The sequence below is a fragment of the Suncus etruscus genome, chromosome 9, assembly GCF_024139225.1.
Source record: "Suncus etruscus isolate mSunEtr1 chromosome 9, mSunEtr1.pri.cur, whole genome shotgun sequence".
NCBI classification, from domain to species: Eukaryota; Metazoa; Chordata; class Mammalia; order Eulipotyphla; family Soricidae; genus Suncus; species Suncus etruscus.
Window position 1 is genome coordinate 40,045,108 of NC_064856.1, and position 16,791 is coordinate 40,061,898.

The following is a 16,791-nucleotide window of genomic DNA, read 5'->3' on the forward strand; positions in this document are numbered from 1 at the left end:
GCACTGAGGAATACTAGAGCCCTCCCTGTCCTACTCTACAACCCTCCAATAAGCAGTTTTGCCAACTTGGTCACACACACACACACACACACACACACACACACACACACACACACACTTGATCTTTGACAGTTTTAACAGCCTTGCTTTAAAAGAAGAAAAAAATAAATAAACCAAAGTAAACCCATGAAGCGCGTTTTCCAATCTTTTCATTTATACTTGCGTAATCATTCTCAGAGCTTTGAAGACAGACCTCAGGTGGGGAAAGTCCATGCTTCTTGAGTTTGAAAATATGTGAGACCAAGTTTTGTGGGAAACTGAGTCAGTCTCCCCTGCTCCCAGTTTTCCTCGGGGAACGGGTAGCCTCCAGGACCTACAAGTTTCAGGAGCAGAGAAGGTGATGGGCACCTAGGGTACAGGCTCAATGAGTGGGGTAGGAGCACGGAGGGACCAAGACCCTAAGGTCCAGGAGGTCCAGGTAAAGCTTAGCGATCAGTCCATCCTTTCCAATTCATTTGCACCTTGCATTCCTGGCAACGCTGGCTGCGGGCAGGGCAGCCTTGGACCCTGACATCGAATTGTAGCATGTAGGGGGCTCGCTGCAAGCTGGTTAGCAGGGGGGTTGGCGGTGTCCTCGCAACCCCATCTCCTCGCCCCTGTCCGGCCACTCAGGACGCAGCGAGTCGCCGGCAGCTTCAGATCCGGAGCGCTGGGGGTCCCAGCTCGAGAGTCATTCCCGTGTGACTGGAGGGTGCGCGGGCGCTGCCACGCATCACCCGCCTCTTTGGAACCTGCTAGTCGCGCCTTTCTTCTCCGCTAGTTCTCTATTTCTGGGCGATCATAGACACCCCACCCCGCCTCGCAAGATCGCTCTAAGGAGGTGGGGTGCCTCGGCTCCGCCCCGATCGCCCGGTCCCCGCGGGGAGTCCCGCGCACGCTCCTTACTGCCTCGGCTCCGCCTGCACCGGCGCCGGGATGGCCGAGGAGCGGGGCGCGGGGCGCGGCGAGTAGGGCGGCCGGGCTGTCGCTCCATGTGGCGGACGGGCGCGCTTGGCTTCGCGTTCGGGGCCCCAGCGAGCTGCCACTGCCGCAGCCCCGGAAGGAATGTCCCCGGTGCTGAAGGACCCTGACTGTTTCACACCCATGATCTGCCACTGCAAAGTTGCTTGCACCAACAACACTTTGTCGTTGATGTTTGGATGCAAGGTAGGACAGAGCTCTCTGTTGCGGTAATCTTGCATGCCATGCCGCCTCTCCTCTCCCCGGGGTGCAGCGAGCGGGTCCTTTTGTTGTGTGTGTGTGTCTGACTGCCGGGGAGAGTGACAAGCGGGTTTGCTTTGCTCCCGGTCGGTCGCCTGGATGCCCCATTCGTGACAGTGTCCCAGTCCTTGTTCTCTGATGCCCAGGCTCAGAGAGAAGATGCAAGCGCGCAGAGGGGGCGCCTGGGGCGCCTTTTTGGTACGAGCCTCTGCTGACCCAGACCGGTGATGGTATCTGGGTAGAAATAGAGCAAGGTCCTGAACTCACAGGTCACCCCATCATACCTCTTCCGGACCCCTCACACCCCGTATTCCGGTGAGCTGGGGGGAGGGGATAGGATGTTACCCGGGGGAGCACTCCCAGTTGCAATTTGGCACTTTAAAAACGGAGGAGTTTTTTATTTCTCTTAAAATTATATATATATATATATATATATATATATATATATATATATATATATACATATATATTTTATCAGAAAATCTGGAACAATACTTGTTGTCTCCAATTGTGTATCCCCCCCCCCGCAATTCCCAGCGCTTATATTAACTTGAATTTTATACAGACTTTTTTTTTTTTTTTATCAAGACGAGGTGCAGTGATTTGAAGTTTATGGGATAAAACTGTCCCAAAGCAGGTTTTTTTTTTTTTTTTGTAAAAGTGATCAAGTCCCCTGATAAATGAAGTGGGTAGTGGATCTGAAGCCTTCTTTATTCCTAATTTGAACCTTATTTGTTGCACATGCTGATGTTTTCTTCCCCAATAAACTAAAGATTATTACAATTTGGTATTTGAACAGTTTTAATGCAAAACGTATATGAATGAGGCCAGGTTTCCTCACTTCTTTGTACCCGCTTTTCTGGTACCAATTTTCATTATGGAAAAACTGGTGGGTGTTTCTAGCCTGTTTGAATATGTAGCTGATAACTTGGTTCTCTAAAGGAGAGAACCAGTTTTTTCCTCTGAAAAAAAAAAAACCAACTGAAAATTACTCTTATAAGTGAATAAAAAGCATGTGTCCTATTGTTCTGTCCAGCCCACAGATTGATTAGTTGATATATCTATTAGGCAGTCAAGTTAGTGAAAGATACACAATCAGCTATATTATAGTGCTCAGGGGAGGTGTGAGCTTAACAGAAATATTGGAATTTGAGATTATGAATCTTATCCTTCTATATTGAAACATCTTTCCCCTCCAGAGCCTCAAATTTTCTTCTATGAAAACAAAAACAATGTAGATAAAATTGTCCTTCATGATACTAGCACTCTCTTTTGATGTCTTTCATAAAATTACTATCCACTAAAGTGACATTCAAAGATGTATGTTCATTATTCTATCTAATAGGTTGCATATTAAAGGCTAGTGAAAAGTAAAAATATAGTAAAGAATATTTAAGTGCTCCAGAATAGGTCCCATACTTGTTGGTTTGTGCATTCATTGTTGTCAATAAGACATAATGTGGATGAATATATCAATAACCAACTTACTAATATAGCTCTCCACGCATTCTGCCACCCTTCCCCTAGTTTTCTACCCACTCACTCATTTTATAGTAATTTCTTAGCAATGACTACTGTTTCAAACTTAAGAGGAATGCGTTGATGAGCTAAAAGATGATTAACTAAGGTGAATTATTTGTCAAGGGAAATTAAACATAAACTAATAATCAAATGAGATATGCTATTTGTGTGGAAAATGTTGAATTTGCTTTCAATTCATGAAACTGATTTTTAAATAAGTTTATTTTTACGCAAAGTTCTCTTTGATCTTTAGACCATACAAAAATAATTGATACAAAGTATACTTTTTTCTTAAGATGTAGGATTTACATTAGTTCAACTTTCTTTAAGTTCTAATTTGTAAAGTTCTGGTTTGACAAATTATCTTTGTGCAGGTTTCATTGATGTAGAGAAACAACTTTAATCTCATATATTGGTAGATGTTGTTTGGAGAAGAAATCAATCTTTATGAAAACAAAATAATGCTTTAACATCAGAAGAAAATACATAAAATAAAGATGGTAGTTGAATCTGAGCAACTACTTAAATAGTATTTTTTAAACCATGTAATTATAGAAATTAACAGGAAGCAGCTAACACTACATCATATCTAATGTAGAAAATAAGATTCAGAACAGAAATAGTTACAGTTAAGGCGCTTGCTTTGTGTAGACTGACCTCAGTTTGATTCCCATCACCATGTGGTCTTAAGCCACATGGGATATGGACCAAACTATACCAGAAAAAGAAAGAAAACAATAAAAGAAAGATTACTAGGATGGATATTTATTTTCTTCTCCTCTGAAAGACTTTCAACCTGGCAAAATACAAAATTATGATTGTATATAGGCTAGACTTCGTCAGTTTCAGTAACAAACTCTTCTGCACAACTCAAACTAATAGTGGTTTGAATGGTGCTAAGTAATTCTAATCTTTCTAGATAGAGAACCAAAATAATCATGCTTCATTTTCTTTAGTCATCTCCATCATCCCCACACCTTTTGAATCCTGCTAGCCACTCAACTTAGTGAACAGATGATCATTGTGAAGCATCTACTTTTCACTCTACCAAATGTACTATAAAAGATGTTCGAAACAAAATTGTTCCCTTCATTCAGGAATGCCACATGTACAGAGGCAAGTAATTTACTCTCTCTCAAAATACAGTAAAACTACATATCCACCCAAGAGAATATATGTTTAGGAAATAAGTTTATTCTGATGGTGGTCCTTTACATATTAAAACATATAAAAGAATTTTATATTGAAAGGATTTTAATTGCTATCACAGTAATATGTATGCCATATATGAAAATTGATACCAGGTTAGCCTGCATTGAAATTTGTTTTCTCCACGTGAGGACATTCAAATTCTGAATGTATTTCTACAGTCCAGCCACGCATCCATGTAAATTCATTGCAAACATTGTAATGTTTTGTTAACCTCTATTACTCTCTTCAATATTCCAGCCAGAATTCCAAAGGCAAAACCAAGATAATATGTCTTATTTCTCTGATATTTTATAAACAAATGTTTGCCACAAATATCAGTTTTTAACTCAAAAAGGATATTTTTGAGACATGCTGAATGCCTTTGAATATCTGTACCCCATACTTAGCCATTTGTTTTATAATATAAGGGTTCAACTGAATCAAATCTAGTCCCTCAATTTTATATCTTTAATACACTGTTGACTTAATTCAGATAAATATTATTGAAAATGTTGTAGAGTGCCATAACATGTTTTACTCAATAATTGTTTCCCTGATCAAACAACTTTGCTTTTCAAAATTAAAGAATCATCTTTTAGGTTAGAAAGCAATTTTCCTTATTTCTCTATATGGTAACTATCCCTAAAGAAAGAATAATGAGAATTAGGACAAGGTTGCATTGGAAGAAAAATTAAAAAGTGATGATCAAAAGGGAAAGCATTCTTACTGAAGAAGTAAAGAGGAGAAAATAATTCAATTTGATTAAATATAACCAGTTTCCCCATAGCTGAGTGCCTGTCAGCACCTCTCTGTGGACAGTTCCTTGTAATACTATGGAGTCCCCCACTTTTCCACACCTCTCTTTTGTCTGGCTAAGAAGACTCTGACAGAGAAATAGTTTTATTTGTTGATTTTCCTTCTTATACATAAAATTAGTTTTGAGAAAGATGATCAGATATGATTTAATTATCAATATATCTCTGTGTAATATTATTGGTCATTTATGCTCCAAATAATTGTTGTTTTGTTTTGTTTTGTTTTGGGCCACATCCAGTGATGCTCAGGCATTAATCCTGGCCATGTGCTCAAAAATTGCTCCTGGCTGGGAAGACCACATGGGGTGCCACGGATCGAACCCAGGTTCATTCTGGGTCAGCTACATCCAACGCAAATGCCCTACCGCTGAGCTATCGCTCTGGTTCCTCATATGAATATTTTTTGTTTGTTTGTTTGTTCCTGGGGGTCACACCTAGTGACGCTCAGGGGTTACTCCTTGCTATTTTCTCAGAAATTGATTCTGGCAGGTGGGACCATCTGGGACACTGGGGGATCAAATAGTGGTCTGTCCTAGGCTAACGCTGATAAGGCCTTATGCCCTGTGCCACCGCTCTGGCCTCCATATGAATATTTTTAAGCATTGTTATGACTCTGAAGCTTTTGGTGTGCTTTGCATTATTTAAATTGCTTGATTATTGAAAAAATCTGAAAAACATAAAGTTAGGAAATATAGAAAATATTGTCCCAGAAGATCGGAATTATTTTTAATATATTTTTCCTTTTTTCCAGTATATTTTGCTGGTGATAATTTATCTAATACACTCATTAAAATATTGTTTTACTTATATATAATTTACTTTTTAATGTCTTTTTGTATTTATAATTATTTAATTTGTAAGTCTAGAATATAAGAATTGATAAGACATATAATAATAATTTAAAAACTCTCAATTATATGCATTTATGTACTTATTTTAGAGATCATGAATACATTTTCTCTGTTACAAACTTTATATTTTACAACATAGACACTTTAAATAGTTTTTCTGCTTTATGTATTTATAAATAAAAGTACTCATTCATTTTTTTTCTCTATGAGTTTTAAAAATTCTGTTACACATTGGTTTAATAGCAGGCCTGTGATTATGTTTGTGTGTCTCAGTTTAAAAATATATGCTAGGCAAATACTTTAAGTATTAAAAGAGGAACTATTTATTTTAATTTTTAATATTTAATTATTAAAATAACAGCTATTTACATCGTCAAAGACATTGATACTTTACACACATACACATATCTAGTTGAAATTCAGCAGATATTGTTGCTTTACAAATGTTAATTAACTAATTCTCATAATAATCTTTGGTAATCAGTTTATTAAACTAGTATCAGAGTTGCAGAAAATGAGGTATGCTGCATTTAAGAAAATTGGCAAGTATCTCATAGAGCCAAATATGAACCCATAGTCTATATCTAAATTTTGTAATCATTTTCAAAATTAACTATAGGCCTTTCAAATAGAAATTTCCTTAAATTGCTTTAAGTTGGGAGTCATTTGGCAAAATTGTACTTGTACAGGCCAATCTGAGAATACAAAGCAAGCCTTTCAGAAGAGTCAGCCTTATTACTAAATATTTTATTTTGATTGTTTTTCTTAAAGAGAAATGTAATTGATCATATCAATTATTATGGTGTTCATATTTACATATTCATATAAAGTCAATATAACTTATAGATTTAAGGTGGGTGATCAATTTAAATCTAGTAGTTAGAGCTGCAACCAGGTATCCTACATTTTAATACAATGCACTTCTTCGGATTCCATGAAATCTATCCATGAACTGGAAATTCTGGGAATTAGCACATTTCTTTGTAAAATGCAGATTAAGTAGCACCTTACTTACAAAATTGTGAAAAGAATTAAGTGATATATCACATACAGGAACATTTAGAAAAATGCTTGGCATTTGACAAATATTCAATATATATTTTTGATATCTTTATTTTGGGGCACATCCGGCAGCACTCAGGGGTTACTACTCCTGGCTGGCTCAGGGGACCATATGGGATGCTGGGAATTGAACCCAGGTCTATCGTGGGTTGGCCACATGCAAGGCAAATGCCCTACCACTGTGCTATCTCTCTGGCCCCCAAAAACATATTTTGTCTTCACCTCAACTAAAGCCTCTTGGTAAATGAATTTAAAAAGTTATAGATTGTTGGGGCCAGAGAGATAGCATGGAGGTAGGGCATTTGCCTTGCATGCAGAAGGACAGTGGTTCTGATCCTGGCATCCCATATGGTACCCTGAACCTACCAGGAGCGATTTCTGAGCATAGAGCTAGGAGTGTCTCCTGAGCACTGCCGGGTGTGACCCAAGCGCGCGCGCGCACACACACACACACATACACACACACACACAAGTTACAGATTGTTGAGAGTTAATTGAACATCTAGCATATGGTCTTCAGTCAAATACATTGAAATCTATTCAGCATTAAGAGAGATTATCTTTTAATTTACCAATGAATTACTAAAATATTTTAATGTGACAAAAAATACCTCAGGAGCTGGGAGTTTATATAATTCATACCAAATTTATTTTCCCTGTGCAAACATGATCCAGAAATTAAATAGTTCATGAGTGAAACAGGTACTCCATGTCCCAAACAAGCAATCTTTATAGGCTCTGTATCCCACTTGATCAAATATACTTGCCATTTGAAATTTCTTTTAAAATATTTAATATTAAAAATTTTAAAGAGAATCACTAAATCATCAAAGGTAAGAATAAGTATTAAACAGATAGTATGAGTATATGTTTGTCATAACTCTCAGGACCTCTGAAAGAATTTCAAGCATTTCATATTTATTATGAAACTTTGCTTTGTATAGTTTATGTAGATACACATAATTACTTAAAGGCTATGAACTTAAGTCCATATATGTGTCATAGTTCCCATTTTATGGATTAAATTAAATATGAATTATCTTAATACTTAATGTTTATATACTAATTACTATATTAAAATCTTAGTTGTTTATGTCTTATAACCATTGAAGTTCTTAAAAGCAGGATTTAACCATGTGAATTATCTTATTATATGTACTGTATATGAATTGTCTTATTTACTGTTTAGAATAGCTTAATAAAGGAACTGGAGCAGTGGCGCAAGCAATAAGGCAATCTGTCTTGCCTGCGCTAGTCTAGGACGGACAGCGGTTCAATCCTCTGGAGTTCCATATGGTCCCCCAAGCCAGGAGCGATTTCTGAGCACATAGCCAGGAGTAACCCATGAGCATCACTGGGTGTGGCCCAAAAACCAAAAAAGATTAGCTTCATGAAGGGAGACATTATTCTCTATGTGATACTGCCTATGTATATGCATGCCTACTGTCAAGTCGCCAAATTTAGTTAATTTTCAAAATCATCTCATATTTCAGTCAGTTCCAAGCCCTGTAATACAAAAAGTAGATGAAAGAGTTGATGTTTGTTTGGTTAAAGAAGACTGGAGGTAACTGAAGTTTGTCTGGTTTCCAAGGCTTTGACTAGGTCAGAAAAAATAAAGATTATGGTTTTGCACTGAAGGAAGCCACTGATCTCTCTGTACTGACATTTGTTTGCTAGTATAGGAAGAACTAAAGATCAAACGATAGTGCCATAAGACTGAGAAAAAGTTTTCTCGTTGGATTTACGTGGGAAATGAGAAGAGGGAAAAAAGAGATAAGATGTTCAACTTTTCTGGCATATTGACTTCAGGACAAGACAGAGAAAATGATTAGTTCTCATTAGAGAGAGAGAGTAAAACTGGTAGGGTTCTTGCCTTGCATACAATGTATCTGGGTTTTATCACCAGAATATTTGGTTCCTCCCAAATTGCTAGGAATTATTTTTGAATATAGAGCCAGGAGTAAACCCTAACACCTCCCCTACCTCCTCCCAAATAACAATAAAACAAAGGATAAGTTCTGAAGACTAAGTGTACTTATAGCAAACATAGAGTGAAGATGCAAATCTTCAGGATAGATTGGTTAATTAAAAAAAAAAGCTGGGTTATTGGAACCTTAGTCCTGTGACCTTGAGAAACACTTTAACTTTTCTGGAGTTTAATATTTTATCTTAGTTTTTTTTTTGAACCCTGACCAAATAGAGCAATTAACATGGTGTCTGGCATGATGAGTGTTTATTAAATAAATATTAGTTTTTATCCTCCCACCCTTTCAGATGTAAGTCCTTTCACTTTAGCTTTTATTTCTATTAGTATAGCATAAAATATTTCAGAAGGAAAATATATGATTTAGGACTAGGGGGATTAAAAAAGAGTTTATTGTGTGAACCAGATCAGGTTTTTAACTATATTTATCCCACCTTTAGCGAGCATTCTGTAAGTCTTCGCCATTTAGGTAGGAAGACTTATCATCCTTTGCATTCTATTACTATCTCATTTCCTTCTATTTGAAGGAATGCTTGCATAACCCTCCCCTTGATTTCACCTCAGAGAATCTATCAGCGTACACTCTCAATCCCAGAGCACCTCCTGTACAAGCACAGATTCAGTAATGTGAATGTTATAGCTGTTGTTAGCTGAGGGATTGGTGCCTCAAGCTATTCAAGTAGATTCAAGTTATTCAAGCTATTCAAGTAGATTCATCCTCCTAACATCTGCTGCCAGAGATTTTTGTTTTACATACCAATAAACCTTATTTTCTTTATTAAAAGACCAACTGACCACTAGAAAGAAATGTTCCTTACAATTTTACTGTCTACCTCATTCTCCAATAAGCAATTCTTGAGTTCTATAAAATGAAAACATGTTCTCACTGTGCTTGAGCCCGCTTATTGCCCTTTACTGGTGTGATTTCCCCCAGCAAATTGCTATGGTTGGTCTCTCATGCCAGAGGGAAGAAAAAGATTTTATAATGAAAATGCTGACAGGTTCTTATCTATAGCAGTATGAGTAGGGAAGCTATGATCTCATTTATTGTAGAAACCGGATGCCTATTTTGGCTGCTGAGAGAGCTGGCATCTTTCAGAGCTCTGAGGTTTTTAATTTTTATCTTGAGAAGTTTGCAAGAAAAAAAATAACTAGTGAAACAGGAAGCCAGAGCAATGAAAACTCTACCTTGTATTTTGATAGAGTACACAAACTATATATATATATATATGAAAAAAATATATATGTACACATATGATTTGGAGGGGGGACTGCTTAAAGTTGTAAACTAAATTTCAACATGGTTCTCAGATGACTATAAAAAAGGTTGAAGAAGCTGGCAATGGGACATATGCACTTACTTATGGCATGTCAGGATTATTTCCTTGTAATAATCATATATTTGATTAGAGAGAATGTCAACTGAAATTATCTATGCATCCAATCCAGGATGGACAGTGGTTTGAATCCTGGCATCCCATATGGTCAGTGTGTCTGCCAGAAGCAATTTCTGAGCACAGAGTCAGGAGTAACCCCTGAGTGTGGCTGGATGTGACTCTAAAACAAACCAAAAAAATTGAAATAATCTAATTACAATTTTTATATTGGCGAGTTTCTAAAATTATTTTGTCCCCAGAACATATTCTATGGAATATTTTATAGATGAGGAAAATAAAGTGCACTGTGTTTAAATTTCTATTCATGGTCGAATATTAAAGAGCAGGCATAAGTTATTAATCCAGAGCATTATTTAGGTGATGATATAATGGCTTTATATTCTACTAGATACTTTTTTATTCTTTCATATAATCTTTCCTAAAAAATAAGATTACATCACAGAGCCTGCAATGATGAAAACAAGGTTTAAATCCAGGGAAAATCACCATTTCCTTCTTTGTTTCTCATTAAGCATTTTCTAACATCTATGTTTCCAGATTATCTAAATGTGATATTTCTGGGATTCTACTAAGAGCAGAGGGCAGGAATAGTTCCAATTTCATAATTATTATCCATATGATTAAAATGAATAGGTATTATTTATGTTGCATCTGTAAGGCTTAAGGTGCAAATGTATTCCAACGCAAGCAAAATTGTAACAGTACAATGAAGATACATAGGTTAAAAAAAACTTAGAGTTAAATAATTGCTAGAATGACTAGAGTTGTGGTTAGACCTGTTGTGGGAACTCTCCTTCCTTCCTTCCTTCCTTCCTTCCTTCCTTCCTTCCTTCCTTCCTTCCTTCCTTCCTTCCTTCCTTCCTTCCTTCCTTCCTTCCTTCCTTCTTTCCTTCCTTCCTTCCTTCCTTCCTTCCTTCCTTCCTTCCTTCCTTCCTTCCTTCTTTCCTTCCTTCCTGTTCTTTTCTTTCTTTCACACTTCTCTTTGTGGTTAATCCTGGTTCAGTTTTTAAAGGTTGTTCCTGGCTGTGTTCAGTATGGAGTTCAAGATTTGCATGTATCTTCAAATCACTGGATGATTTTTCTGACCTCCCTTCTGTTTGTTTTTTTTTTAATATCACATATAGTAGACAAAGACATATATGTTATCTTTCTAGATCCAGTTAAATTAGTCTTATGTATAGTTATATTTCCAGTTATTTACTCTTTTAGTGATAAGCAAAGAAACTTAAAACTTTGCCAGTGCCAAAGTTCTACTTTTCTTCTAAGTATTTGTGGACCTAGATATATCATGAAAAAATATAAACATTTTCTTCTCCATGTAAAGGTATATCTTTTCAGGTCTGAATTTTAGAAAGGCATAAAAATATATTTAAAACCTCAGATTATTTAAAATTATTTATTTCTTTTAATGTAAAGAAAGACTTTTTTTTGTTTTGTTTTTATAATTTTGTTTTTGGATCACACCCGGCAGTGCTCAGGGGGTTACTCTGTACTCAGAAATCGCTCCTGGCAGGCACAGGGGACCATATGGGATGTCAGGATCCGAAACACCCTTCATCCTAGGAACAGCTGCGTACAAAGCAAATGCTCTATCACTGTGCTATCTCTCTGACCCCAATGTAAAGAAAGTTTTGAAATTTGCTTCTAATATTTTATTTGATAGTTTAGTTTTTAATGTGTATATTTCTGGGACCTTCTATGCACATTTTTTCTCATTCAAATGGATGAGTTTCCTAAATGTTATTTTTGTTTATTTGTTTTGGAGGACACACCCAGTGGTGCACAGGGATTAGTTACTCTTGGCTCTGCGCTCAGAAATCTCATGGCTTGGAAGACCATGTGGGATGCCAGAGATTGAACCATGGTCCATCCTTGGTCAGCCACATGCAAGACAATTGCCCTACCACTGTGCTACCACTCTGGCCCCTAGTTTTCTAGATGTCCTGTCCAAATAAGAGAAACTCAAAATGTGCTATTTTTTTCTGGCACAACTAGATGTTCTGTGTTTTTTTTTTGCAATTATTGATTTGACTGATATATTTATATTTCATTTATATTTCACTTTCCTAGTTGAGTGAAACTGTGAAGCAACTTATTGTTCAGTGAATAATTTTAGAAACTTAAGAGATAATGGATAGATTTGAATAGATTTTGAGTTTCAATTTTTAAATAATAAGTTTATACCAGGATTAATTTCTTCCTTAAAAAGATTTGCTAAAATGAGTTCTAAAATATTAACTTTAAAAACTTCACATTCTGCTTCTTGAACGTTTAAAGATCCTTCATTGTCATATATGTTAAACTCCATATACTCTAATTTAATTATAAGTTTTATTGATCTATAAGGATATTATAATATATCAGTGAAAGGATTCATATTAATTAATAGCATATCTACTGATTCTTGCTTTCAAATGAATATCCTGTTATACTGAAATCCTTGCCTTAAATTCAACTTAGCTGTTCAGAGTCCCATGCCAATTATAATGCAAGTTGTACTAGTTTTTAATGATCAATTGGTTATACATAAGAATATTATTTGTTTACTTAATTAAAAATTAGATCCAATATTTATCATCTCCTATACTTGCCTTAGGCTTAATGTGTTATGGACTTTTTGTCTGTCAGTCTGTCTGTCTGTTGGTTTTGGGCCACAACTAACATTGCCCACCAGCAGCGCTCAGTTGTTATTCCTGGATCTGTGCTTAATGGTTACTTCCAGTGGTTGCTATATTGAATCAGTCACACCATTAGTGGTGCTTGAAATTGAACTATGAATGGCAAAATGACAAGTACCTTAATTCATATACTAACACTCAAGTTCATGGACTCTTTATTTATTCTTTGGCCATACTCAGCTTACTTCTAGCTAAGCACTGCACTCATAGATATCTCCTGGCAGAACTTGTGGACCATATGGAGTGATCAGGATTGTACCCGGATCGGCCCTGTATAAGGCAAATAGCCTACCTGGCGTGCTATTTTCTGGCTTCTCCCATAGACTTTTTCTTTTCTTTTCTTTTCTTTTTTTTTTTTTTGGAGAAAGGATATTAAGGAAATTTAATGGTATGGATGATACTTATTTTTTAATACCAAATTTGTGTTACCTTTTCATGACGATATTTCTGAACACCAAATCTTATGTAGTTGTGGATTTACATATATCATATTAAATGGAATTTTCAAAATACTATAAAGATTATATATATCAAGAATCTTATACTTATGGCATTAAACACCTAGCTATAATACAGTGCTTACCATATGCTAGTTAGTGTCTTGGAATAATTGTTTACATTATATTTAGAGTATTAATATTTAGATTATTAAGATCCAATAATAATCTAAAAGAGTAAAACTCTGCCATAATTTTATTAAAGATTTTCTTACTTTTCCCATAATTATACTCTTTATACATTATTTTAGGGTTGTTTTTAGCTATCAATCATGTGATTGACTTTTGTTTCATAAAAATAAAAATTAATTCAATAAATGCATTTCAAGGAAATGATAAATGAATTTCTCAGCTCCATCACTGCCATATGGAAGTAGTTGATATATGTATAGTGAAGAAATAAATAGATAAATTAGATAATTTTAGTTAAAATGTATATATAAAGAACTATGATTTATAACTATTAATTATTGAATTTTGGGTATGTGTTATTTCAACATTAATCCACCCACCAATGTCACCTTTCATTACCAGTGTCCTCATATTCCTACATCTTCCCCACCCTTGCTTGCCACAGTGACAGGCACATTACAAAGTTAGATGTTTTATTTATGTTGATTATAAATTAATACCAGATTTCACCTCTCTGACAGTCTCAGAATTCAGATACTGTCTAGAATCTAGAATAGAATGGAACAATCTATATTAGCACTGTTGAGAAGTTCAGGTCTTATATTTTGTAAGATAAAGGCTGGCCCAGTGCATCCAAAAAATTTGGTGGTTTTAATGATACTCTGAAAAATAAAATTATTGGAAAATGTCTTTCTTTGTGGTAGCTCTCTTGGCAACTGCATTTTTCCATGCTCCTTAAATAGGAATTGTCAGTCCACGTATAACTTCTGAGATAAGTCTGGTACAAACTAGTCTATTTTCTCTATGTTAGCTAAATTACTTTGCATGTTTAATTTGCTTTAAGAAATTGTTCTGGCAAAAGAGGCAGAGTTGCTAGAACTGTTGTTGCTAAGAGCAACCTGCTAAGAAGTTCTTAAATTAACGAATAAGCAATTTCAAATCCTTTCTAGAAACAAGTGTGCACACATGTGTGGATGTTCAGATGCATTAGTGATTTATTTAACTAGTAAAATAATGTGCATATGTAAATTAACAATCCAATAATATATTTAAATGAAGCAAGTCTTTTATGAAAAAGAACCAATCAAAAGATTGTTTTTTTTCTTTTTAGTTTTTGGGTCACACCCGGCAGCGCTCAGGGTTTACTTCAGGCTCTACGCTCAGAAATCGCCCCTGGCAGGCACGGGGGACCACATGGGATGCCAGGATTCTAACCACCAACCTTCTGCATGCAAGGCAAATGCCTTACCTCCAATGCTATCTCTCCAGCTCCTGTAGTCAAGTTTCTTAAACAGAATGTTTATATATTAAAATTATTGTAGTGGTCCTATTCTTAAATAAATGTAGAAATTATAGCTTGGGCTCTCCATGAGGTTCATTTTATTGATGTGTCGCTACATTTCTTCTGGTCAGCAAAATACCTGGCCCAAAGTAGGTATATATCAATATTTTCTTTGTAAACAACTAGCTACAAAGTAGTTGTCTATATCAATGAATAATTAGAAGGAATTGCATCAAACTCTGTAAACACCCAGGGCTAATCTAGTTTTGCAACCCAATTTTGACCAGCTGTTAAAGCTATAATCTAAAATAAATTATTTCTTGTTTCAAATTCTTTGCAATACACAGATCAAGATTCCTAATAATGTAGTTTTATTCTTTTGAAAACAATCTATACTAGAGGCAAAGATGTAAATCTGCATATATAACAGACATAGATAGAAAATTCTTACCTTGTGGGACAATAGCCATGACTTTTAAAATTTCTAAAACTATTTTAAGTAGTAGTAATTAAAGCATGTAGTTAATTAAAGCATGGGAGTTAAATGAGATTGTAGTGCAAAATCATGCCTGCACATAGTATTCTATGTGCAAAGAAACACTGGCTTCTATTATTGATATTATTGAAAGTATAGGAGTAAATGGAGTGGGGATGAATTATTCTGTGGAAGACAGTTACTACAATGTTTGAATCAATAAGTTATTTAAAACCTTGCATAACTGTTTATTTGTGGTACTATTTAAAATTATTTGCCATACCCCATGATACTCAGGGGTTATTCTGGGTTCTGCATTCAGGAATCACTCCTGGCAGGCTCAGGGGCCATATGGATTGCCAGGAATTGAACCTGGGTCAACCTCATGTAAGGTTATCACCTTACCTGCTATACTATGGCACCAGTCTCTAAATCTATTTTTAAGCTTTGAAGGTTACAAGTTAAGTTAATCATTAGTACGTACCATATTTTTCACTCTGTAAGACACACCTGACCATAAGACATGAATAGTTTTTTGATGATCTCTTCCCCTGTACTCAGGCTTCAGCCCTAGGCAGCAATCGTTCCATAACATGTACCTTTGAAGGAAAAAAAGTGCGTCTTATGTTATGAAAAATACGGCATATTTTGAAACCAGTTTTTAATCTAACTCTACCTTTGAGACCCAACTATCCAAATATTTTAATGTTTGGCAAAGTGTTTTTGAGGGTGGCAATTTTTTTTTTAGAATTAAGATTTATTTATTTATTATCTTAAAGAGATCCTTTGGTGGTAGTGTGTGTTTCTCCTTTCCAGATAGGAAGAAAATGTTTGTTTTCTTCACCTGACCTGCTTTCTTTAGCACTTATCGCCTATCCAGGTTTAAATCACGCTTTCAACTTCTTGTGATTTTGGACAAATCTAAACACAAAGACTAAAGGTCAGTAATTTAGAACAATCTAGTTCTCTCTGGGTTTTCTTCAGAGAAATTGAGTAAGCTCTACTACAGTGTACACAGTTGAAACTGGCTCATGAATAGTGACAACTTACTAGTTTTCTGTAATGACAATATCTTCATTTTGTGGAGGATGATTCAATTAATGTACTCACAGAAGAACACTTCATTTATCTGGTATAAAACAGAAATTGTGGGTTCTATGTAAGCACATTATTTTTTCAACTAAAGTAAGCCACATTTACATTTATAAAACATTTTTACTTTTAAGCACTTCTTTGTGAAATTACTTAGAATACAGTGTATACATCTCTGCTACAATGCCACTATACAATGATAGCAAATTGGAAAATGTATTTGGTAAATGCAGTCATTATTTCCTACTTGCAAATACGTTTTGATATTTTCTTTTGCCAGTCATTGTGAGGTCCTAAGAGAAAAATGATGAAGAAAGTAAGAGATGATCCTACCTTATTGACTTTATAAGTGGAAGAATTAGCTACAAAACAATTTAACAGAAGGAAAATATACCAAAAGCATTGAATTATTCAAAGCTTAATTTCAAGAAGAAGGGCATGAAAGGTTTCACTGGGAAAATTGACATTTAGGAAGAATGTGTGAAAAATAAAAAAGGTCAAGAAAAATGGGTATGACAGCTACTGTGAGACCCAGGAAAAGGTAATATTTAACG

General features: G+C 35.6%; 1 protein-coding gene across 7 annotated transcripts in view; it reads left to right on the top strand.

Annotated features, from left to right (window-relative positions):
• The window catches only part of DLG2 (discs large MAGUK scaffold protein 2), a 2,242,830-nt gene that overhangs the window by 963,064 nt on the left and 1,262,975 nt on the right, over positions 1 to 16,791 (top strand). For 2 of the 7 annotated variants that reach the window (XM_049780022.1, XM_049780035.1), the window contains exon 1: positions 896 to 1,206. The exons of the other annotated variants lie outside the window; for them this stretch is intronic. In XM_049780022.1, the coding sequence (XP_049635979.1) occupies positions 1,105 to 1,206 (102 nt within the window). In that variant the 5' untranslated portion in view covers positions 896 to 1,104. Of the gene's footprint in view, positions 1 to 895; positions 1,207 to 16,791 lie in introns of those variants that run through there. 7 annotated transcript variants of the gene reach the window in all.